Raw genomic sequence first — 27987 nt, 5'->3', positions numbered from 1 at the left:
TGGTGTGTATACTCCGGTTCCTCTTCGCCCCCTATTGTGGTTCCGTCATCGCCGTCTCGCTTTAGCTTCTCAGGCTGCAGCTTTCTAGGTTTGTTCTCAGGTCTAGCTTCTCCTTTGTCTTGTATATTTGATCACAATCCGGTATCAGCAGCCGGGGCCCGTCTATACCTCCCCGTGACACCGAGTACTCCAGACACAGGATCCTCCGCAGCCGGGGCCCCGTCTATACCTCCCGGTGACACCGAGTACTCCAGACACAGGATCCTCCGCAGCCGGGGCCCGTCTATACCTCCCGGTGACACAGAGTACTCCAGACACAGGAACCCTTCGCAGCCGGGGCCCCGTCTATACCTCCCGGTGACACCGAGTACTCCAGACACAGGATCCTCCGCAGCCGGGGCCCCGTCTATACCTCCCGGTGACACCGAGTACTCCAGACACAGGATCCTCCGCAGCCGGGGCCCGTCTATACCTCCCGGTGACACAGAGTACTCCAGACACAGGAACCCTTCGCAGCCGGGGCCCCGTCTATACCTCCCGGTGACACCGAGTACTCCAGACACAGGATCCTCCGCAGCCGGGGCCCCGTCTATACCTCCCGGTGACACCGAGTACTCCAGACACAGGATCCTCCGCAGCCGGGGCCCCGTCTATACCTCCCGGTGACACCGAGTACTCCAGACACAGGATCCTCCGCAGCCGGGGCCCGTCTATACCTCCCGGTGACACGAGTACTCCAGACACAGGATCCTCCCCAGCCGGGCCCCGTCTATACCTCCCGGTGACACCGAGTACTCCAGACACAGGATCCTCCGCAGCCGGGGCCCGTCTATACCTCCCGGTGACACAGAGTACTCCAGACACAGGATCCTCCACAGCTGGGGCCCCTCTATACCTTATGGTTTCAATGGGAGAACTCCAATGCACACACCGGGAGAACACCAACACACGCCAACACACACCAGGAGAACACCAACACACACCAGGAGAACACCAACACACGCCAACACACACCAGGAGAACACCAACACACGCCAACACACACCAGGAGAACACCAACACACGCCAACACACACCAGGAGAACACCAACACACACCAGGAGAACACCAACACACACCAGGAGAACACCAACACACGCCAACACACACCAGGAGAACACCAACACACGCCAACACACACCAGGAGAACACCAACACACGCCAACACACACCAGGAGAACACCAACACACACCAGGAGAACACCAACACACACCAGGAGAACACCAACACACGCCAACACACACCAGGAGAACACCAACACACGCCAACAAACACCAGGAGAACACCAACACACGCCAACACACACCAGGAGAACACCAACACACACCAGGAGAACACCAACACACACCAGGAGAACACCAACACACACCAGAAGAACACCAACTCACTGGTAGAACACAAACACACACTGGTAGAACACCAATGCCCACACACCGAGAGAAAACTAACACACACACACACACATACACCGGGAGAACATATAAACTCATTGCAGCTCGCCATGTTCTATCGGCCTCCATCATGTCCTACATTAGATTGGACCGCACTTGCCCAACAGGGAAATTTAAAAACCAATCAGTTAAAAAACATCTTTTTCAGAAGATGAAAAAAGAAACTTTCCCATTTCTCTCAGTTTACCGTCCGTTTGTGGAGACCCATCTGCGTAGATGGACAGATCCATTCTATGTGGGTGCCAGGTGTGATCAAGGCTTCACCATCATGGCTACCAGTGACCACAGGGATACTAAGCAACCATGGCGGTAACTAGTAGGTAGCGGGCATCGTAAATGTTATAGAGCCCAACAACTGAGGGTTACCATCATGGGGAGAGACTCATTGAGGAGTGATAGCAGATAGAGACAGCGGATAAACGGCCCGATGACCCCGCACCACGCGGTAATATGACCCCGCACCGCCATGTTTGATGTCTTCCCTTTGTTGTTGCCATCTTTGATGCAGATACTTCCATTTCTCTCCCATGTTCCTTAGATTGGACACAGATGATGATGAAGGTCGGAGTCTTCTCCAGAGACAGTCCGGATAACTTCCGATGGTTACTAGACTTCCTCTACACGTTCCTTCCCCAGAACAACGTCCGATACGCGACCATCACCAATCATTCTACATTATCCATCACTGGGGTCTCATTTGCTATTTTATATCATTCAAAGTCAAGGGGGCGAATCAATGTGACCGACGTGACGGACTCCTTATACGACAAGGAGCTGGAGGAGTTATCCAGGACTCTCGGTAAGAGCCTTAAAGGGGATTTCCCACCTTGTATAATTATACAGAAAAGGGATCCTGGGGATCCAACTCCTAACGGGGACGTAGCTCACAATCGGGTGCCTGTTCACAAGATTTTGGGGTCTCCAGCTGGCGGAACCCCGCTCGCCCACCCCTTGAAATCAGATAGTTATCTCTTATGCTATAGATAGGTGACAACCTACAAGAAGGGAAAATCCCTTTAAGGCTGCGTTCACACTATGTATATTTCAGTCAGTATATTTCAGTCAGTATTGCAACCGAAACCAGGAGTGGATTAAAAACACAGAAAGGATCTGGTCACACAATGGTGAAATTAATATAACAGTAAATAACGGCCATTATTTCAATATAACAGCCGTTGTTCTAAAATAACAGCAAATATTTGCCATTAAATGACGGCCATCCACTTAATTTCACCATTGTGTGAACAGATCATTTCTGTGTTTTTAATCCACTCCTGGTTTTGGTTGCAATATGAGGACCACAATACTGACTGATATATACGTAGTGTGAACCCAGCCTTAGGCTGTATTGCTGTATCCATGTGTTTGCCCAGTTTTATTTTATTTAGATTGTCAATCAAGCCAGGCTGGGAGGGAGGAGGGCGTGGCCAGTGTGACTAGTCTCCTCCTCCGTGACTAGTTAGCGATAGTTTGCATAGAATGTGAGGCTTTGTTTACCCACATGGCGGGTTTCTACTGTAGATGTCAGTGTCTCCTCATACTCAGGGGAGGAGAATCATCTTAGATCTGAGCTCTGCCTCTCCGTGTGCAGGAAGAGAGAAGGTCCTGGTGGTGATCGATGATCTGGAGGATGTCAGTGATCAGGTGAGGAGGACGATCCTGGAGAACCAGCCCAGCATCAGCACTCTGGCCTCCGAGCTGCTCCTCTTCAGTGTCCAGGAGAAACAGGACGGGAAAACCCATCCAACCAACCAGGCCAATAGATCAGCCATACGGAAGAGGATTACAGGTACAATCATATCCATATACACCCAGCATATCATCCATATACACCCAGCATATCATCCATATACACCCAGCATATCATCCATATACACCCAGCACTACATCATCCATATACACCCAGCACTAGTTATACATCATGCATATACATCCAGCACTACATCAATATACACCCAGCACTACATCATCCATATACACCCAGCACTACATCATCCATATACACCCAGCACTACATCATCCATATACACCCAGCACTAGTTATACATCATGCATATACACCCAGCATATCATCCATATACACCCAGCACTACATCATCCATATACACCCAGCACTACATCAATATACACCCAGCATATCATCCATATACACCCAGCATATCATCCATATACACCCAGCATATCATCCATATACACCCAGAATATCATCCATATATACCCAGCACTACATCATCCATATACACCCAGCACTATATCAATATACACCCAGCACTACATCATCCATATACACCCAGCACTATATCAATATACACCCAGCACTACATCATCCATATACACCCAGCACTAGTTATACATCATCCATATACACCCAGCACTAGTTATACATCATCCATATACACCCAGCACTAGTTATACATCATCCATATACACCCAGCACTAGTTATACATCATCCATATACACCCAGCGCTACATCACCCATATACACCCAGCTCTACATCAATATACACCCAGCACTACATCATCCATATAAACCCAGCACTAGTTATACATCATCCATATACACCCAGCACTACATCATCCATATACACCCAGCACTAGTTATACATAATCCATATACACCCAGCACTACATCAATATACACCCAGCACTACATCATCCATATACACCCAGCACTACATCATCCATATACACCCAGAACTAGTTGTACATCATCCATATACACCCAGCACTACATCAATATACACCCAGCACTACATCATCCATATACACCCAGCACTACATCAATATACACCCAGCACTACATCATCCATATACACCCAGCACTACATCATCCACATACACCCAGCACTAGTTATACATCATCCATATACACCCAGCACTACATCATCCATATACACCCAGCACTAGTTATACATCATCCATATACAGGCAGAACTAGTTATACATCATCCATATACACCCAGCACTAGTTATACATCATCCATATACACCCAGCACTAGTTATACATCATCCATATACACCCAGCACTAGTTATACATCATCAATATACACCCAGTACTAGTTATACATCATCCATATACACCCAGCACTAGTTATACATCATCCATATACACCCAGCACTAGTTATACATCATCAATATACACCCAGCACTAGTTATACATCATCCATATACACCCAGCACTAGTTATACACCATCCATATACACCCAGCATATCATCCATATACACCCAGCACTATATCATCCATATATACCAAGAATATCATCCATATATACCCAGTATTACATCATCCATATACACCCAGCACTACATCAATATACACCCAGCACTACATCATCCATATACACCCAGCACTAGTTATACTGTACATCATTCATATACACTTATCACTACATCATCCATAAACACCCAGCACTAGCTATACATCATCCATATACATCCAGTACTTGTTATACATCATCCATATACACCCAGCACTACATCATCCATCCATATACACCCAGCACTACATCACCCATATACAGCCAGCACTAGTTATACATCATCCCTATACACCCAGCACTACATCACCCATATACACCCAGCACTAGTTATACATCATCCATATACACCCAGCACATCACCCATATACACCCAGCACTAGTTATACATCATCCATATACACCCAGCACTACATCAATATACACCCAGCACTACATCATCCATATACACCCAGCACTACATCATCCATATACACCCAGTACTAGTTATACACCATCCATATACACCCAGCACTAGTTATACATCATCCATACACACCCAGACCCAGTACTAGTTATACATCATCCATATACACCCAGCACTAGTTATACATCATCCATATACACCCAGTACTAGTTATACATCATCCATATACACCCAGTACTAGTTATACATCATCCATATACACCCTGCACTAGTTATACATCATCCATATACACCCAGCACTAGTTATACATCATCCATATACACCTAGCGCTAGTTATACATCATCCACATACACCCAGCACTTTATCATCCATCCATATACACCCAGCACTAGTTATACATCATCCATAAACACCCAGCACTACATCATCCATATACACCCAGTACTAGTTATACATCATCCATATACACCCAGCACTAGTTATACATCATCCATATACACCCAGTACTAGTTATACATCATCCATATACACCCAGCACTAGTTATACATCATCCATATACACCCAGCACTAGTTATACATCATCCATATACACCCAGCACTAGTTATACATCATCCATATACACCCAGTACTAGTTATACATCATCCATATACACCCAGCACTAGTTATACATCATCCATATACACCCAGCACTAGTTATACATCATCCATATACACCCAGTACTAGTTATACATCATCCATATACACCCAGCACTAGTTATACATCATCCATATACACCCAGCACTAGTTATACATCATCCATATACACCCAGCACTAGTTATACATCATCCATATACACCCAGCACTAGTTATACATCATCCATATACACCCAGCACTAGTTATACATCATCCATATACACCCAGCACTAGTTATACATCATCCATATACACCCAGCACTAGTTATACATCATCCATATACACCCAGCACTAGTTATACATCATCCATATACACCCAGTACTAGTTATACATCATCCATATACACCCAGCACTAGTTATACATCATCCATATACACCCAGTACTAGTTATACATCATCCATATACACCCAGTACTAGTTATACATCATCCATATACATTCAGCACTAGTTATACATCATCCATATACACCCAGCACTACATCATCCATATACACCCAGCACTAGTTATACATCATCCATATACATATACATTCAGCACTAGTTATACATCATCCATATACACCCAGCACTACATCATCCATATACACCCAGTACTAGTTATACATCATCCATATACACCCAGTACTAGTTATACATCATCCATATACACCCAGCACTAGTTATACATCATCCATATACGGCCACATCTATACTTGTTGCACTTTGATTTTTTTTCTATACTGAACCGCATATTTTTGGATTTCATCCTTCACTTTCTCCCATTTGTGTTGCAGGACGACCCCCCGTCTCCCCCATCCCCCACGCCTCCCCCGTCTCCTCCGCCCCCCCTGTCTCCTGCCCCTGCTACCAGGTAAATAGAGAGGGTGTGCACTAGGAACCATCTATACTGGGTGCTCTGTATACATAGGATATATAGGATGCACTGTATACACAGGATATATAGGATGCACTGTATACACAGGATATCTAGGATGCACTGTATACATAGGATATATAGGATGCACTGTATACACAGGATATATAGGATGCACTGTATACACCAGATATATAGGATGCACTGTATACACAGGATATATAGGATGCACTGTATACACAGGATATATAGGATGCACTGTATACACAGGATATATAGGATGCACTGTATACACCAGATATATAGGATGCACTGTATACACAGGATATATAGGATGCACTGTATACACAGGATATATAGGATGCACTGTATACACAGGATATCTAGGATGCACTGTATACATAGCATATATAGGATGCACTGTATACACAAGATATATAGGATGCACTGTATACACAGGATATATAGGATGCACTGTATACACAGGATATCTAGGATGCACTGTATACATAGCATATATAGGATGCACTGTATACACAAGATATATAGGATGCACTGTATACACAGGATATATAGGATGCACTGTATACACAGGATATATAGGATGCACTGTATACACAGGATGTATAGGATGCACTGTATACACAGGATATATAGGATGCACTGTATACACAGGATATATAGGATGCACTGTATACACAGGATATATAGGATGCACTGTATACATAGGATATATAGGATGCACTGTATACATAGGATATATAGGATGCACTGTATACACAGGATATATAGGATGCACTGTATACACAGGATATATAGGATGCACTGTATACACAGGATATCTAGGATGCACTGTATACATAGGCTATATAGGATGCACTGTATACACCAGATATATAGGATGCACTGTATACACAAGATATATAGGATGCACTGTATACATAGGATATATAGGATGCACTGTATACATAGGATATATAGGATGCACTGTATACATAGGATATATAGGATGCACTGTATACACCAGATATATAGGATTCACTGTATACACCAGATATATAGGATGCACTGTATACACCAGATATATAGGATGCACTGTATACACCAGATATATAGGATGCACTGTATACACAAGATATATAGGATGCACTGTATACACAAGATATATAGGATGCACTGTATACACAGGATATATAGGATGCACTGTATACACAAGATATATAGGATGCACTGTATACACAGGATATATAGGATGCACTGTATACACCAGATATATAGGATGCACTGTATACACAGGATATATAGGATGCACTGTATATATAGGATATATAGGATGCACTGTATACATAGCATATATAGGATGCACTGTATACACAGGATATATAGGATGCACTGTATACACCAGATATATAGGATGCACTGTATACATATGATATATAGGATGCACTGTATACACAGGATATATAGGATGCACTGTATACACAGGATATATAGGATGCACTGTATACACAGGATATATAGGATGCTCTGTATACATAGGATATATAGGATGCACTGTATACATAGGATATATAGGATGCACTTTATACATAGGATATATAGGATGCACTGTATACACAGGATATATAGGATGCACTGTATACACAGGATATATAGGATGCACTGTATACATAGGATATATAGGATGCACTGTATACACAGGATATATAGGATGCACTGTATACACAGGATATATAGGATGCACTGTATACATAGGATATATAGGATGCACTGTATACACAGGATATATAGGATGCACTGTATACACAGGATATATAGGATGCACTGTATACACAGGATATATAGGATGCACTGTATACACAGGATATATAGGATGCACTGTATACACCAGATATATAGGATGCACTGTATACATAGGATATATAGGATGCACTGTATGCATAGGATATATAGGATGCACTGTATACACAGGATATATAGGATGCACTGTATACACCAGATATATAGGATGCACTGTATACACAGGATATATAGGATGCACTGTATACACAGGATGTATAGGATGCACTGTATACACAAGATATATAGGATGCACTGTATACACAGGATATATAGGATGCACTGTATACACAGGATATATAGGATGCACTGTATACATAGGATATATAGGATGCACTGTATACATAGGATATATAGGATGCACTGTATACACAGGATATATAGGATGCACTGTATACACCAGATATATAGGATGCACTGTATACACAGGATATATAGGATGCACTGTATACACAGGATATATAGGATGCACTGTATACACCAGATATATAGGATGCACTGTATACACAGGATATATAGGATGCACTGTATACACAGGATATATAGGATGCACTGTATACACCAGATATATAGGATGCACTGTATACACAGGATATATAGGATGCACTGTATACACAGAATATATAGGATGCACTGTATACACAGGATATATAGGATGCACTGTATACATAGGATATATAGGATGCACTGTATACACCAGATATATAGGATGCACTGTATACACAGGATATCTAAGATGCACTGTATACATAGCATATATAGGATGCACTGTATACACAGGATATATAGGATGCACTGTATACACAGGATATATAGGATGCACTGTATACATAGGATATATAGGATGCACTGTATACATAGGATATATAGGATGCACTGTATACACCAGATATATAGGATGCACTGTATACACAGGATATATAGGATGCACTGTATACACAGGATATATAGGATGCACTGTATACATAGGATATATAGGATGCACTGTATACACAGGATATATAGGATGCACTGTATACACCAGATATATAGGATGCACTGTATACACAGGATATATAGGATGCACTGTATACACAGGATATATAGGATGCACTGTATACACAGGATATATAGGATGCACTGTATACACCAGATATATAGGATGCACTGTATACACAGGATATATAGGATGCACTGTATACACCGGATATATAGGATGCACTGTATACACAGGATATATAGGATGCACTGTGTACATAGGATATATAGGATGCACTGTATACACCAGATATATAGGATGCACTGTATACACAGGATATATAGGATGCACTGTATACACAGGATATATAGGATGCACTGTATACACAGGATATCTAGGATGCACTGTATACATAGCATATATAGGATGCACTGTATACACAGATATATAGGATGCACTGTATACACAGGATATATAGGATGCACTGTATACACAGGATATCTAGGATGCACTGTATACATAGCATATATAGGATGCACTGTATACACAAGATATATAGGATGCACTGTATACACAGGATATATAGGATGCACTGTATACACAGGATATCTAGGATGCACTGTATACATAGGATATATAGGATGCACTGTATACACCAGATATATAGGATGCACTGTATACACAGGATATATAGGATGCACTGTATACACAGGATATATAGGATGCACTGTATACACCAGATATATAGGATGCACTGTATACACCAGATATATAGGATGCACTGTATACACCAGATATATAGGATGCACTGTATACACAAGATATATAGGATGCACTGTATACACAAGATATATAGGATGCACTGTATACACAGGATATATAGGATGCACTGTATACACAAGATATATAGGATGCACTGTATACACAGGATATATAGGATGCACTGTATACACCAGATATATAGGATGCACTGTGTACACAGGATATATAGGATGCACTGTATATATAGGATATATAGGATGCACTGTATACATAGCATATATAGGATGCACTGTATACACAGGATATATAGGATGCACTGTATACACCAGATATATAGGATGCACTGTATACATAGGATATATAGGATGCACTGTATACACAGGATATATAGGATGCACTGTATACACCAGATATATAGGATGCACTGTATACACAGGATATATAGGATGCACTGTATACACCAGATATATAGGATGCACTGTATACACAGGATATATAGGATGCACTGTATACACAGGATATATAGGATGCACTGTATACACAGGATATATAGGATGCTCTGTATACATAGGATATATAGGATGCACTGTATACATAGGATATATAGGATGCACTTTATACATAGGATATATAGGATGCACTGTATACACAGGATATATAGGATGCACTGTATACACAGGATATATAGGATGCACTGTATACATAGGATATATAGGATGCACTGTATACATAGGATATATAGGATGCACTGTATACACCAGATATATAGGATGCACTGTATACACAGGATATATAGGATGCACTGTATACACAGGATATATAGGATGCACTGTATACACCAGATATATAGGATGCACTGTATACACAGGATATATAGGATGCACTGTATACACAGGATATATAGGATGCACTGTATACACAGGATATCTAGGATGCACTGTATACATAGCATATATAGGATGCACTGTATACACAAGATATATAGGATGCACTGTATACACAGGATATATAGGATGCACTGTATACATAGGATATATAGGATGCACTGTATACACAGGATATATAGGATGCACTGTATACATAGGATATATAGGATGCACTGTATACACCAGATATATAGGATGCACTGTATACACCAGATATATAGGATGCACTGTATACACCAGATATATAGGATGCACTGTATACACCAGATATATAGGATGCACTGTATACACAAGATATATAGGATGCACTGTATACACAAGATATATAGGATGCACTGTATACATAGGATATATAGAATGCACTGTATACACAGGATATATAGGATGCACTGTATACACAAGATATATAGGATGCACTGTATACACAGGATATATAGGATGCACTGTATACACCAGATATATAGGATGCACTGTATACACAGGATATATAGGATGCACTGTATATATAGGATATATAGGATGCACTGTATACATAGCATATATAGGATGCACTGTATACACAGGATATATAGGATGCACTGTATACACCAGATATATAGGATGCACTGTATACATATGATATATAGGATGCACTGTATACACAGGATATATAGGATGCACTGTATACACAGGATATATAGGATGCACTGTATACACAGGATATATAGGATGCTCTGTATACATAGGATATATAGGATGCACTGTATACATAGGATATATAGGATGCACTGTATACACAGGATATATAGGATGCACTGTATACACAGGATATATAGGATGCACTGTATACATAGGATATATAGGATGCACTGTATACACAGGATATATAGGATGCACTGTATACATAGGATATATAGGATGCACTGTATACACAGGATATATAGGATGCACTGTATACACAGGATATATAGGATGCACTGTATACACCAGATATATAGGATGCACTGTATACATAGGATATATAGGATGCACTGTATGCATAGGATATATAGGATGCACTGTATACACAGGATATATAGGATGCACTGTATACACCAGATATATAGGATGCACTGTATACACAGGATATATAGGATGCACTGTATACACAGGATGTATAGGATGCACTGTATACACAGGATATATAGGATGCACTGTATACACAGGATATATAGGATGCTCTGTATACATAGGATATATAGGATGCACTGTATACATAGGATATATAGGATGCACTGTATACACAGGATATATAGGATGCACTGTATACACAGGATATATAGGATGCTCTGTATACATAGGATATATAGGATGCACTGTATACATAGGATATATAGGATGCACTGTATACACAGGATATATAGGATGCACTGTATACACAGGATATATAGGATGCACTGTATACATAGGATATATAGGATGCACTGTATACACAGGATATATAGGATGCACTGTATACACAGGATATATAGGATGCACTGTATACACAGGATATATAGGATGCACTGTATACACAGGATATATAGGATGCACTGTATACACCAGATATATAGGATGCACTGTATACATAGGATATATAGGATGCACTGTATGCATAGGATATATAGGATGCACTGTATACACAGGATATATAGGATGCACTGTATACACCAGATATATAGGATGCACTGTATACACAGGATATATAGGATGCACTGTATACACAGGATGTATAGGATGCACTGTATACACAAGATATATAGGATGCACTGTATACACAGGATATATAGGATGCACTGTATACACAGGATATATAGGATGCACTGTATACATAGGATATATAGGATGCACTGTATACATAGGATATATAGGATGCACTGTATACACCAGATATATAGGATGCACTGTATACACAGGATATATAGGATGCACTGTATACATAGAATATATAGGATGCACTGTATACACAGGATATATAGGATGCACTGTATACATAGGATATATAGGATGCACTGTATACACCAGATATATAGGATGCACTGTATACACAGGATATATAGGATGCACTGTATACACAGGATATATAGGATGCACTGTATACACAGGATATATAGGATGCACTGTATACATAGGATATATAGGATGCACTGTATACATAGGATATATAGGATGCACTGTATACACCAGATATATAGGATGCACTGTATACACAGGATATATAGGATGCACTGTATACACAGGATATATAGGATGCACTGTATACATAGGATATATAGGATGCACTGTATACACAGGATATATAGGATGCACTGTATACACCAGATATATAGGATGCACTGTATACACAGGATATATAGGATGCACTGTATACACAGGATATATAGGATGCACTGTATACACAGGATATATAGGATGCACTGTATACACCAGATATATAGGATGCACTGTATACACAGGATATATAGGATGCACTGTATACACCGGATATATAGGATGCACTGTATACACAGGATATATAGGATGCACTGTGTACATAGGATATATAGGATGCACTGTATACACCAGATATATAGGATGCACTGTATACACAGGATATATAGGATGCACTGTATACACAGGATATATAGGATGCACTGTATACACAGGATATCTAGGATGCACTGTATACATAGCATATATAGGATGCACTGTATACACAAGATATATAGGATGCACTGTATACACAGGATATATAGGATGCACTGTATACACAGGATATCTAGGATGCACTGTATACATAGCATATATAGGATGCACTGTATACACAAGATATATAGGATGCACTGTATACACAGGATATATAGGATGCACTGTATACACAGGATATCTAGGATGCACTGTATACATAGGATATATAGGATGCACTGTATACACCAGATATATAGGATGCACTGTATACACAGGATATATAGGATGCACTGTATACACAGGATATATAGGATGCACTGTATACACCAGATATATAGGATGCACTGTATACACAGGATATATAGGATGCACTGTATACATAGGATATATAGGATGCACTGTATACACAGGATATATAGGATGCACTGTATACACCAGATATATAGGATGCACTGTATACACAGGATATATAGGATGCACTGTATACATAGGATATATAGGATGCACTGTATACACAGGATATATAGGATGCACTGTATACACCAGATATATAGGATGCACTGTATACACAGGATATATAGGATGCACTGTATACACCAGATATATAGGATGCACTGTATACACCAGATATATAGGATGCACTGTATACACCAGATATATAGGATGCACTGTATACACAAGATATATAGGATGCACTGTATACACAAGATATATAGGATGCACTGTATACACAGGATATATAGGATGCACTGTATACACAAGATATATAGGATGCACTGTATACACAGGATATATAGGATGCACTGTATACATAGCATATATAGGATGCACTGTATACACAGGATATATAGGATGCACTGTATACATAGCATATATAGGATGCACTGTATACACAGGATATATAGGATGCACTGTATACACAGGATATATAGGATGCACTGTATACACAGGATATATAGGATGCACTGTATACACAAGATATATAGGATGCACTGTGTACACAGGATATATAGGATGCACTGTATATATAGGATATATAGGATGCACTGTATACATAGCATATATAGGATGCACTGTATACACAGGATATATAGGATGCACTGTATACACCAGATATATAGGATGCACTGTATACATAGGATATATAGGATGCACTGTATACACAGGATATATAGGATGCACTGTATACACCAGATATATAGGATGCACTGTATACACAGGATATATAGGATGCACTGTATACACCAGATATATAGGATGCACTGTATACATAGGATATATAGGATGCACTGTATACACAGGATATATAGGATGCACTGTATACATAGGATATATAGGATGCACTGTATACATAGGATATATAGGATGCACTGTATACACAGGATATATAGGATGCACTGTATACACAGGATATATAGGATGCACTGTATACACAGGATATATAGGATGCTCTGTATACATAGGATATATAGGATGCACTGTATACATAGGATATATAGGATGCACTTTATACATAGGATATATAGGATGCACTGTATACACAGGATATATAGGATGCACTGTATACACAGGATATATAGGATGCACTGTATACATAGGATATATAGGATGCACTGTATACACAGGATATATAGGATGCACTGTATACACAGGATATATAGGATGCACTGTATACATAGGATATATAGGATGCACTGTATACATAGGATATATAGGATGCACTGTATACACCAGATATATAGGATGCACTGTATACACCAGATATATAGGATGCACTGTATACACAGGATATATAGGGTGCACTGTATACACAGGATATATAGGATGCACTGTATACACAGGATATATAGGATGCACTGTATACACAGGATATATAGGATGCACTGTATACACCAGATATATAGGATGCACTGTATACATAGGATATATAGGATGCACTGTATGCATAGGATATATAGGATGCACTGTATACACAGGATATATAGGATGCACTGTATACACCAGATATATAGGATGCACTGTATACACATGATATATAGGATGCACTGTATACATAGAATATATAGGATGCACTGTATACACAGGATATATAGGATGCACTGTATACATAGGATATATAGGATGCACTGTATACACAGGATATATAGGATGCACTGTATACACAGGATATATAGGATGCACTGTATACACAGGATATATAGGATGCACTGTATACACCAGATATATAGGATGCACTGTATACACAGGATATATAGGATGCACTGTATACACAGGATATATAGGATGCACTGTATACACAAGATATATAGGATGCACTGTATACACAAGATATATAGGATGCACTGTATACATAGGATATATAGGATGCACTGTATACACAAGATATATAGGATGCACTGTATACATAGGATATATAGGATGCACTGTATACACCAGATATATAGGATGCACTGTATACACAGGATATATAGGATGCACTGTATACATAGAATATATAGGATGCACTGTATACACAGGATATATAGGATGCACTGTATACATAGGATATATAGGATGCACTGTATACACAGGATATATAGGATGCACTGTATACACAGGATATATAGGATGCACTGTATACACAGGATATATAGGATGCACTGTATACACCAGATATATAGGATGCACTGTATACACAGGATATATAGGATGCACTGTATACACAGGATATATAGGATGCACTGTATACACAGGATATATAGGATGCACTGTATACACAGGATATATAGGATGCACTGTATACATAGGATATATAGGATGCACTGTATACACAGGATATATAGGATGCACTGTATACATAGCATATATAGGATGCACTGTATACACAGGATATATAGGATGCACTGTATAAACAAGATATATAGGATGCACTGTATACACAGGATATATAGGATGCACTGTATACACAGGATATATAGAATGCACTGTATACACAGGATATATAGGATGCACTGTATACACAGGATATATAGGATGCACTGTATACACAAGATATATAGGATGCACTGTATACACAGGATATATAGGATGCACTGTATACACAGGATATATAGAATGCACTGTATACACAGGATATATAGGATGCACTGTATACATAGGATATATAGGATGCACTGTATACACAAGATATATAGGATGCACTGTATACACAGGATATATAGGATGCACTGTATACACAAGATATATAGGATGCACTGTATACACAGGATATATAGGATGCACTGTATACACAGGATATATAGGATGCACTGTATACATAGGATATATAGGATGCACTGTATACATAGGATATATAGGATGCACTGTATACACAGGATATATAGGATGCACTGTATACAACAGATATATAGAATGCACTGTATACATAGGATATATAGGATGCACTGTATACACAAGATATATAGGATGCATTGTATACACAGGATATATAGGATGCACTGTATACACAGGATATATAGGATGCACTGTATACACAGGATATATTATAGGATACACTGTATACACCAGATATATAGGATGCACTGTATACACAGGATATATAGGATGCACTGTATACACCAGATATATAGGATGCACTGTATACACAGGATATATAGGATGCACTGTATACACCAGATATATAGGATGCACTGTATACACAGGATATATAGGATGCACTGTATACACAGGATATATTATAGGATACACTGTATACACAGGATATATAGGATGCACTGTATACACCAGATATATAGGATGCACTGTATACACCAGATATATAGGATGCACTGTATACACAGGATATATAGGATGCACTGTATACATAGGATATATAGGATGCACTGTATACACAGGATATATAGGATGCACTGTATACACCAGATATATAGGATGCACTGTATACACCAGATATATAGGATGCACTGTATACACCAGATATATAGGATGCACTGTATACACAGGATATATAGGATGCACTGTATACATAGGATATATAGGATGCACTGTATACACAGGATATATAGGATGCACTGTATACACCAGATATATAGGATGCACTGTATACACCAGATATATAGGATGCACTGTATACACAGGATATATAGGATGCACTGTATACACCAGATATATAGGATGCACTGTATACACAGGATATATAGGATGCACTGTATACACAGGATATATTATAGGATACACTGTATACACAGGATATATAGGATGCACTGTATACACCAGATATATAGGATGCACTGTATACACCAGATATATAGGATGCACTGTATACACAGGATATATAGGATGCACTGTATACATAGGATATATAGATGCACTGTATACACAGGATATATAGGATGCACTGTATACACCAGATATATAGGATGCACTGTATACACCAGATATATAGGATGCACTGTATACATAGGATATATAGGATGCACTGTATACATAGGATATATAGGATGCACTGTATACACAGGATATATAGGATGCACTGTATACACCAGATATATAGGATGCACTGTATACACAGGATATATAGGATGCTCTGTATACACAGGATATATAGGATGCACTGTATACACAGGATATATAGGATGCACTGTATACACAGGATATATAGGATGCACTGTATACACAGGATATATAGGATGCACTGTATACATAGCATATATAGGATGCACTGTATACACAGGATATATAGGATGCACTGTATACACCAGATATATAGGATGCACTGTATACATAGGATATATAGGATGCACTGTATACACAGGATATATAGGATGCACTGTATACACAGGATATATAGGATGCACTGTATACATAGCATATATAGGATGCACTGTATACACAGGATATATAGGATGCACTGTATACACCAGATATATAGGATGCACTGTATACATAGGATATATAGGATGCACTGTATACACAGGATATATAGGATGCACTGTATACACCAGATATATAGGATGCACTGTATACACAGGATATATAGGATGCACTGTATACACCAGATATATAGGATGCACTGTATACACAGGATATATAGGATGCACTGTATACACAGGATATATAGGATGCACTGTATACATAGGATATATAGGATGCACTGTATACACAGGATATATAGGATGCACTGTATACACAGGATATATAGGATGCTCTGTATACACAGGATATATAGGATGCACTGTATACATAGGATATATAGATGCACTGTATACACAGGATATATAGGATGCACTGTATACACAGGATATATAGGATGCACTGTATACACCGGATATATAGGATGCACTGTATACATAGGATATATAGATGCACTGTATACACAGGATATATAGATGCACTGTATACACAGGATATATAGGATGCACTGTATACACAGGATATATAGGATGCACTGTATACATAGGATATATAGATGCACTGTATACACAGGATATATAGGATGCACTGTATACACAGGATATATAGGATGCACTGTATACACAGGATATATAGGATGCACTGTATACTTAGGATATATGTATCCCCGCCGGGCACTTGATCCCATCTTCAAGTGCTGCAGTGCCAGGAACCCCTTGCCACCCTCTAGCCACTGTAATGGAGCCTGATCTGCCACCAATCTCAATATTCTACCAGCCAGATAGTCCCACAAGGACTCCAGAGCCCATGTTACTCCCGTCCCACAAGGACTCCAAAGCCCACGTTATTTTTGTCCCACAAGGACTCCAGAGCCCATGTTATTCCCGTCCCACAAGGACTCCAGAGCCCACGTTATTCCCGTCCCACAAGGACTCCAGAGCCCATGTTACTCCCGTCCCACAAGGACTCCTGAGCCCACGTTATTCCCGTCCCACAAGGAATCCAGAGCCCACGTTATTCCCGTCCCACAAGGACTCCCGAGCCCACGTTATTCCCATCCCACAAGGACTCCCGAGCCCACGTTATTCCTGTCCCACAAGGACTCCAGAGCCCATGTTACTCCTGTCCCACAAGGACTCCATAGCCCACGTTATTCCCATCCCACAAGGACTCCAGAGCCCAATTTACTCCCATCCCACAAGGACTCCAGAGCCCATGTTACTCCCGTCCCACAATGACTCCTGAGCCCACGTTATTCCCGTCCCACAAGGACTCCCGAGCCCACGTTATTCCCATCCCACAAGGACTCCCGAGCCCACGTTATTCCTGTCCCACAAAGACTCCAGAGCCCACGTTATTCCCATCCCACAAGGACTCCCGAGCCCATGTTACTCCTGTCCCACAAGGACTCCCGAGCCCACGTTATTCCCATCCCACAAGGACTCCAGAGCCCACGTTACTCCCGTCCCACAAGGACTCCAGAGCCCACGTTACTCCCATCCCACAAGGACTCCCGAGCCCACGTTATTCCTGTCCCACAAGGACTCCAGAGCCCATGTTATTCCCGTCCCACAAGGACTCCAGAGCCCACGTTATTCCCGTCCCACAAGGACTCCAGAGCCCACGTTATTCCCGTCCCACAAGGACTCCAGAGCCCATGTTACTCCCGTCCCACAATGACTCCTGAGCCCACGTTATTCCCGTCCCACAAGGACTCCAGAGCCCACGTTATTCCCGTCCCACAAGGACTCCAGAGCCCATGTTACTCCTGTCCCACAAGGACTCCCGAGCCCACGTTATTCCCATCCCACAAGGACTCCAGAGCCCACGTTACTCCCGTCCCACAAGGACTCCAGAGCCCACGTTACTCCCATCCCACAAGGACTCCCGAGCCCACGTTATTCCTGTCCCACAAGGACTCCAGAGCCCATGTTATTCCCGTCCCACAAGGACTCCAGAGCCCACGTTATTCCCGTCCCACAAGGACTCCAGAGCCCATGTTACTCCCGTCCCACAAGGAATCCTGAGCCCACGTTATTCCCGTCCCACAAGGACTCCAGAGCCCACGTTATTCCCGTCCCACAAGGACTCCCGAGCCCACGTTATTCCCATCCCACAAGGACTCCCGAGCCCACGTTATTCCTGTCCCACAAGGACTCCAGAGCCCATGTTACTCCTGTCCCACAAGGACTCCAGAGCCCACGTTATTCCCATCCCACAAGGACTCCAGAGCCCACGTTACTCCCATCCCACAAGGACTCCAGAGCCCATGTTACTCCCGTCCCACAAGGACTCCTGAGCCCACGTTATTCCCGTCCCACAAGGACTCCAGAGCCCACGTTATTCCCGTCCCACAAGGACTCCCGAGCCCACGTTATTCCCATCCCACAAGGACTCCCGAGCCCACGTTATTCCTGTCCCACAAGGACTCCAGAGCCCATGTTACTCCTGTCCCACAAGGACTCCAGAGCCCACGTTATTCCCATCCCACAAGGACTCCAGAGCCCACGTTACTCCTGTTCCACAAGGACTCCAGAGCCCATAATACTCCCGTCCCAGAAGGACTGCAGAGCCCATGTTACTCCGGTCCCACAAGGACTCCAGAGCCCACGTTATTCCCATCCCACAAGGACTCCAGAGCCCACATTACTCCCGTCCCACAAGGACTCCAGAGCCCACATTATTCCTGTCCCACAAGGACTCCCGAGCCCACGTTATTCCTGTCCCACAAGGACTCCAGAGCCCATGTTATTCCTGTCCCACACGGACTCCAGAGCCCACGTTATTCCCATCCCACAAGGACTTCAGAGCCCACGTTATTCCTGTCCCACACGGACTCCAGAGCCCACGTTATTCCCGTCCCACAAGGACTCCCGAGCCCACGTTATTCCCATCCCACAAGGACTCCAGACCCCACGTTATTCCCGTCCCACAAGGACTCCAGAGCTGAGGAATCTCCCGGATGGAGGACTGAGGAATCTCCCGGATGGAGGACTGAGGAATCTCCCGGATGGAGGACTGAGGAATCTCCCAGATAGAGAACTCCTAGATGGATGACTGTGGAATCTCCCAGATGGAGGACTGAGAAATCTCCCAGATGGAGTAATCTCCCGGATGGAGGACTGAGGAATCTTCCAGATGGAGGACTGAGGAATCTCCCGGATGGAGGACTGAGGAATCTCCCAGATGGAGTAATCTCCCGGATGGAGGACTGAGGAATCTCCCAGATGGAGGACTGAGAAATCTCCCAGATGGAGTAATCTCCCGGATGAAGGACTGAGGAATCTCCCAGATGGAGTAATCTCCCGGATGGAGGACTGAGGAATCTTCCAGATGGAGGACTGAGGAATCTCCCGGATGAAGGACTGAGGAATCTCCCGGATGGAGTAATCTCCCGGATGAAGGACTGAGGAATCTTCCAGATGGAGGACTGAGAAATCTCCCAGATGGAGTAATCTCCCGGATGGAGGACTGAGGAATCTTCCAGATGGAGGACTGAGGAATCTCCCGGATGGAGGACTGAGGAATCTCCCGGATGGAGGACTGAGGAATCTCCCAGATGGAGTAATCTCCCGGATGGAGGACTGAGGAATCTCCCGGATGGAGTAATCTCCCGGATAAAGGACTGAGGAATCTTCCAGATGGAGGACTGAGGAATCTCCCGGATGAAGGACTGAGGAATCTCCCGGATGGAGTAATCTCCCGGATGGAGGACTGAGGAATCTCCCGGATGGAGTAATCTCCCGGATAAAGGACTGAGGAATCTTCCAGATGGAGGACTGAGGAATCTCCCGGATGAAGGACTGAGGAATCTCCCGGATGGAGTAATCTCCCGGATGAAGGACTGAGGAATCTTCCAGATGGAGGACTGAGGAATCTCCCGGATGAAGGACTGAGGAATCTCCCGGATGGAGTAATCTCCCGGATGAAGGACTGAGGAATCTTCCAGATGGAGGACTGAGGAATCTCCCAGATGAAGGACTGAGGAATCTCCCGGATGGAGGACTGAGGAATCTCCCCAATGAAGGACTGAGGAATCTCCCAGATGGAGTAATCTCCCGGATGGAGGACTGAGGAATCTTCCAGATGGAGGACTGAGGAATCTCCCGGATGGAGGACTAAGGAATCTCCCGGATGAAGGACTGAGGAATCTCCCGGATGAAGGACTGAGGAATCTCCCGGATGGAGGACTGAGGAATCTCCCGGATGAAGGACTGAGGAATCTCCCGGATGGAGGACTAAGGAATCTCCCGGATGGAGGAATTTCCCGGATGGAGGACTGAATAATCTCCCTGATGGAGGACTAAGGAATCTCCCGGATGGAGGACTAAGGAATCTCCCGGATGGAGGAATTTCCCGGATGGAGGACTGAATAATCTCCCGGATGGAGGACTGAGGAATCTCCCAGATGGAGGACTCCCGGATGGAGGACTGTGGAATCTCCCGGATGGAGGACTGATGAATCTCCAGGATGGAGGACTGTGGAATCTCCCAGATGGAGGATTAAGGAATCTCCCGGATGGAGGACAGGAGGTATGGCAGTAGACAATTTTACCCCCCCCCCCATCCTTTTCTGACACCTTTCTCCACCTTCCTTTCCAGGGTTTATGGATCTTCTCCACTTGGCTGTCTGTTTGGGGACGTGGGTTGCTATTCTGAGGTTCTAAGCTGTTTCATTTTCTTCAGTCCTTCACCCTCTAGACATGGAAGGGTTACCCTGGTCAGTCGGATTTACTTTTGGTGGGCCAGTGCTCCCGTGATACGTCTAGGTCAGGACCATTTTGCCCAGAGGTCTCATCCTCATCCCTGGACGGCACTGCTCATATTGTCAGTGGTCACCCACCACCTCATCTGGGGACACAATACATTCTGAGAGACACTGTGGGGTTTCCTCCAGAGTTCCCAGAATAAAATGAAGTCCTGTCCTACAACAAGCGGATGTATCAGGTCTCTTAGCATGCCCACCTCTAGGTTCAGAGTCCTGCAGCCAGTCTCTACAGTCCCTTTGGCAAGAGGATAGTGCTTATTGTCCCCATGAATACAAACCACCCCTGCAGCAAGTAAGAGGGTTACCAGATTGCCAGAGCCCAACAGGGTGATAACACATGGACATGGAGCGGTGACTGGTGGCACCACACTCCATTGGTTCCTCTTGCTGAGGACAGTGTGTGGTGTCCCGCTAGGTGTGTTGCAGTTATATACACCCTTTGCAAAAAGTCTGTACTTTTTGTATTTTTATCGTGGTAAAAGTAGTAGTAAAAGTTAGCTACTAGATGTTGCTGTATTATGTTTGTATATATGGAAGCTGCACAGCTGAAGGATTGCAAATAGTTCTTGTGTTTGTGTGTCACCAGAAACTGTAGATCAGTAGGACTTATGCTTTCTTCTCTCCTGTCATCATCCTCCTTTCTTCTTCTATTGCACTTTTTCACCCAATCACAGCGCACCATACACACTGGGGAGGAAGTAAGTCACGTGGGAGACAGGAAGTGTAGGCCACCAACTTATTCACTAGTTACACTCCAAAGCACTATGCACTGTTAAACACCTCTTAGGAGAGGACTAGCCAGAGACAACCTCAACCCACGCCAAGGACTAGGAGAAGTCACAGAGCAGGACAGTATCCACTATAGAGCCACAGAGCCAGGAACTCATCCGGGCAGAGCAAGGTTGCAGTAAGCCTAGGAACTCTGTCTTGCAGCGCCGGTGTCAGCAGGGAACCCTCAGCATTCCACTCATCCCAGGTAACAAGGTCTGGGGCCTGTGTCACCCATTAGGAAGGTTCAGTCGAGTCTAGTGGGCATAAGGTGGTGTGAAGACTGAAGTCAAAGGTCAATAAATGGGCACAGGTGTTCTTCTTCTTCTTACAAGTATTCGTCTATTATATCCTCCAACATCCCGGCAGAGCACAGTACTACATGGGTTGAGACTCTCACGGCATCCTCCTCTCTGCTACTCTACTTCTTGTATCACTCATCACATCTCAACCACCACCACACACCACAACCTTGGGTAATCTCCCCTATCTGTGGGTGGAGTCCTACAATTTGGGAGGGTCACTACACCACTCTGGCCGTCTGGTACTACTCTAACCCAAGGTACCCAGTAGCAACCCGCCAGGACACTGACCACAGGGGAAAAGGGTGCAATTGGCCTTACACTCTAAAAGCAGGTGTTCCATCACACCTGTGTGCCCACCTGGCACTGGCGTCACGTGACAGCATTCCAGGGTCCGGTTGTATCTTGGCCGTCCACCACAGGAGTGGCGTCACACTACAACACCTAGCAAGTGACCGGCCGCTCCTCCGATATAGCATCACACTGGGGGTACACTACACTGTGCACTGCAATATGCCTCAGTTACTTACACCTCCAACAATGTGTCTCTGCATGGCCGTCCAGTGGGACTTTAAAGGGCGAGGGGACCTTTCCTGGGCCAACCAACCTTTCTACTTTGATTGTACCACCCCGACTTGGTTTGCTGGCACGGCTCTCTTGGTGACCGGCAGGGTGGGATTTGGTGCTTGAATTATAGCATTATATATACAGTATAGAAATCAGCATGTGGTATATAATGTATAACTGTATAACCCAGATAACACAGCAGCAGCTGGATATGTGATATATAAGTTACTGTACAGTATAGCAGCATGTGGTGTATAATATATAGTAACTGTATAACCCTGATAACACAGCAGCTGGATATGTGATATATAAGTTACTGTACAGTATAGCAGCATGTGGAGTATAATGTATAGTAACTGTATAACCCTGATAACACTGCAGCAGTGGGATATGTGATATCTAAGTTACTGTACAGTATAGCAGCATGTGGTGTATAATGTATAGTAACTGTATAACCCTGATAACACAGCAGCTGGATATGTGATATATAAGTTACTGTACAGTATAGCAGCATGTGGTATATAATGTATAGTAACTGTATAACCCAGATAACACTGCAGCAGGATATGTGATATATAAGTTACTGTACAGTAAAGCAGCATGTGGTATATAATGTATAGTAACTGTATAACCCTGATAACACAGCAGCAGCTGGATATGTGATATATAAGTTACTGTACAGTATAGCAATCAGCATGTGGTGTATAATGTATAGTAACTGTATAACCCAGATAACACTGCAGCAGGATATGTGATATATAAGTTACTGTACAGTATAGCAGCATGTGGTGTATAATGTATAGTAACTGCATAACCCTGATAACACAGCAGCTGGATATGTGATATATAAGTTACTGTACAGTATAGCAATCAGCATGTGGTATATAATATATAGTAACTGTATAACCCTGATAACACAGCAGCTGGATATGTGATATATAAGTTACCGTACAGTATAGCAGCATGTGGTGTATAATGTATAGTAACTGTATAACCCTGATAACACAGCAGCTGGATATGTGATATATAGGTTACTGTACAGTATAGCAGCATGTGGTATATAATGTATAGTAACTGTATAACCCTGATAACACAGCAGCTGGATATGTGATATATAAGTTACCGTACAGTATAGCAGCATGTGGTGTATAATGTATAGTAACTGTATAACCCTGATAACACAGCAGCTGGATATGTGATATATAAGTTACTGTACAGTATAGCAGCATGTGGTATATAATGTATAGTAACTGTATAACCCTGATAACACAGCAGCTGGATATGTGATATATAAGTTACTGTACAGTATAGCAATCAGCATGTGGTATATAATATATAGTAACTGTATAACCCTGATAACACAGCAGCTGGATATGTGATATATAAGTTACTGTACAGTATAGCAGCATGTGGTATATAATGTATAGTAACTGTATAACCCTGATAACACAGCAGCAGCTGGATATGTGATATATAAGTTACTGTACAGTACAGCAGCATGTGGTGTATAATGTATAGTAACTGTATAACCCTGATAACACAGCAGCTGGTTATAGATACAGAATGGGGCTGCAGATCCCCATAATGCAGTAGCGTAGTACAACAGGCTAGAATAGAGAAGCAGGGCTGCTGTCCGAGGTCTGTGTGGTCACATGACAGCTATGGGAAAGGGGTGTGTTCAGCATGGACCAATCATGAAGTGAGAATCACAGAGCTGTGCAGGAGGACAGTGACAGAGACTTTTATGTTATAGCAGACATTATAGCAGGAATGGCGAGGATGGGAAACACAAGGGCGGACAGAGACTGCAGGGAGCAGGAAGGAATGAGCAGGACAGATGTGGGCACATACATGCAGCGCTCTCTGTCCGGGGAGAGAGGGGTTACAGCTACGGAGAGATTACCCATACAATCCTATCTTCAGATGCACGTGGATCTGCTATGATTTGGAAGGTGAGGGAGACTTCCTGGGTCAGAGTACAGGGCTGTAGACCCCGCTATGCAGACCATGCCCCTCCCCCACTCCTCCTCCCACCCAGTAGAGGGAGGACAATTTTGAAAAACTGTGAGCTCTTAAACCAAGTTACTCTTAAACCAAGGTACCACTGTATATATGAATGACACATTTATAGAGGAGGTATGGTAGTACTGTACACACACGACACACACATACTGTATATGGATACATCTATAAAGGTTGGATAACCTGCTGCCCAATCAGTAATAACACAAACAGATGTTATATGTGGCCGTTGTGTCTCTTACAGGTGATCTCCCCCTGGAGGAAGACCCTCATCCTCACGGCCGCCGTCCTGCTCCTCTACATGTTTGCTCTGTACTGGTATAACTGCAGGGTCTTACTGTGGTGATGCTGGAATACATATGTAATTGTCTCATATCAATATACTGGGCTATATATGTAATTGTATCATATCTATATACTGGGCTATATATGTAATTGTATCATATCTATATACTCGACTATATATAATGTATCATTTCTATATACTGGGCTCTATATATAATGTATTATATCTATATACTGGACTATATATAATGTTGGACTATATATAATGTATCATATCTATATACTGGGCTCTATATATAATGTATCATACTATATATGTAATTGTATCATATCTATATACTGGGCTATATATGTAATTGTATCATATCTATATACTGGGCTCTATATATAATGTATCATATCTATATACTGGGCTCTATATATAATGTATCATATCTATATACTACTGTATATGTATAATGTATCATATCTATATACTACTGTATATGTATAATGTGTCATATTATCCATACACTGGGCTATACATCCTTGATTATTGAC

General features: G+C 42.2%; 2 protein-coding genes across 2 annotated transcripts in view; both read left to right on the top strand.

The window, feature by feature from the left end:
* LOC138801669 (mas-related G-protein coupled receptor member H-like) overlaps nt 1-27987 on the top strand; it is a 566124-nt gene that overhangs the window by 453181 nt on the left and 84956 nt on the right. The window lies entirely within an intron of this gene.
* On the top strand, nt 15-27987 carry LOC138800601 (uncharacterized). The gene is made up of 5 exons (XM_069982391.1): nt 15-88; nt 2030-2290; nt 3083-3280; nt 6617-6693; nt 27407-27987. Exons 2-5 carry the CDS (start codon nt 2041-2043, stop codon nt 27506-27508), a joined length of 627 nt encoding a protein of 208 aa, XP_069838492.1. The 5' UTR covers nt 15-88; nt 2030-2040; the 3' UTR covers nt 27509-27987.

The sequence above is a fragment of the Dendropsophus ebraccatus genome, chromosome 9 (genome assembly GCF_027789765.1).
Source record: "Dendropsophus ebraccatus isolate aDenEbr1 chromosome 9, aDenEbr1.pat, whole genome shotgun sequence".
In the NCBI taxonomy this organism is placed as follows: domain Eukaryota; kingdom Metazoa; phylum Chordata; class Amphibia; order Anura; family Hylidae; genus Dendropsophus; species Dendropsophus ebraccatus.
Note: the sequence above shows the minus strand (reverse complement) of the source record. Positions and strands in the feature narration are given on the sequence as shown.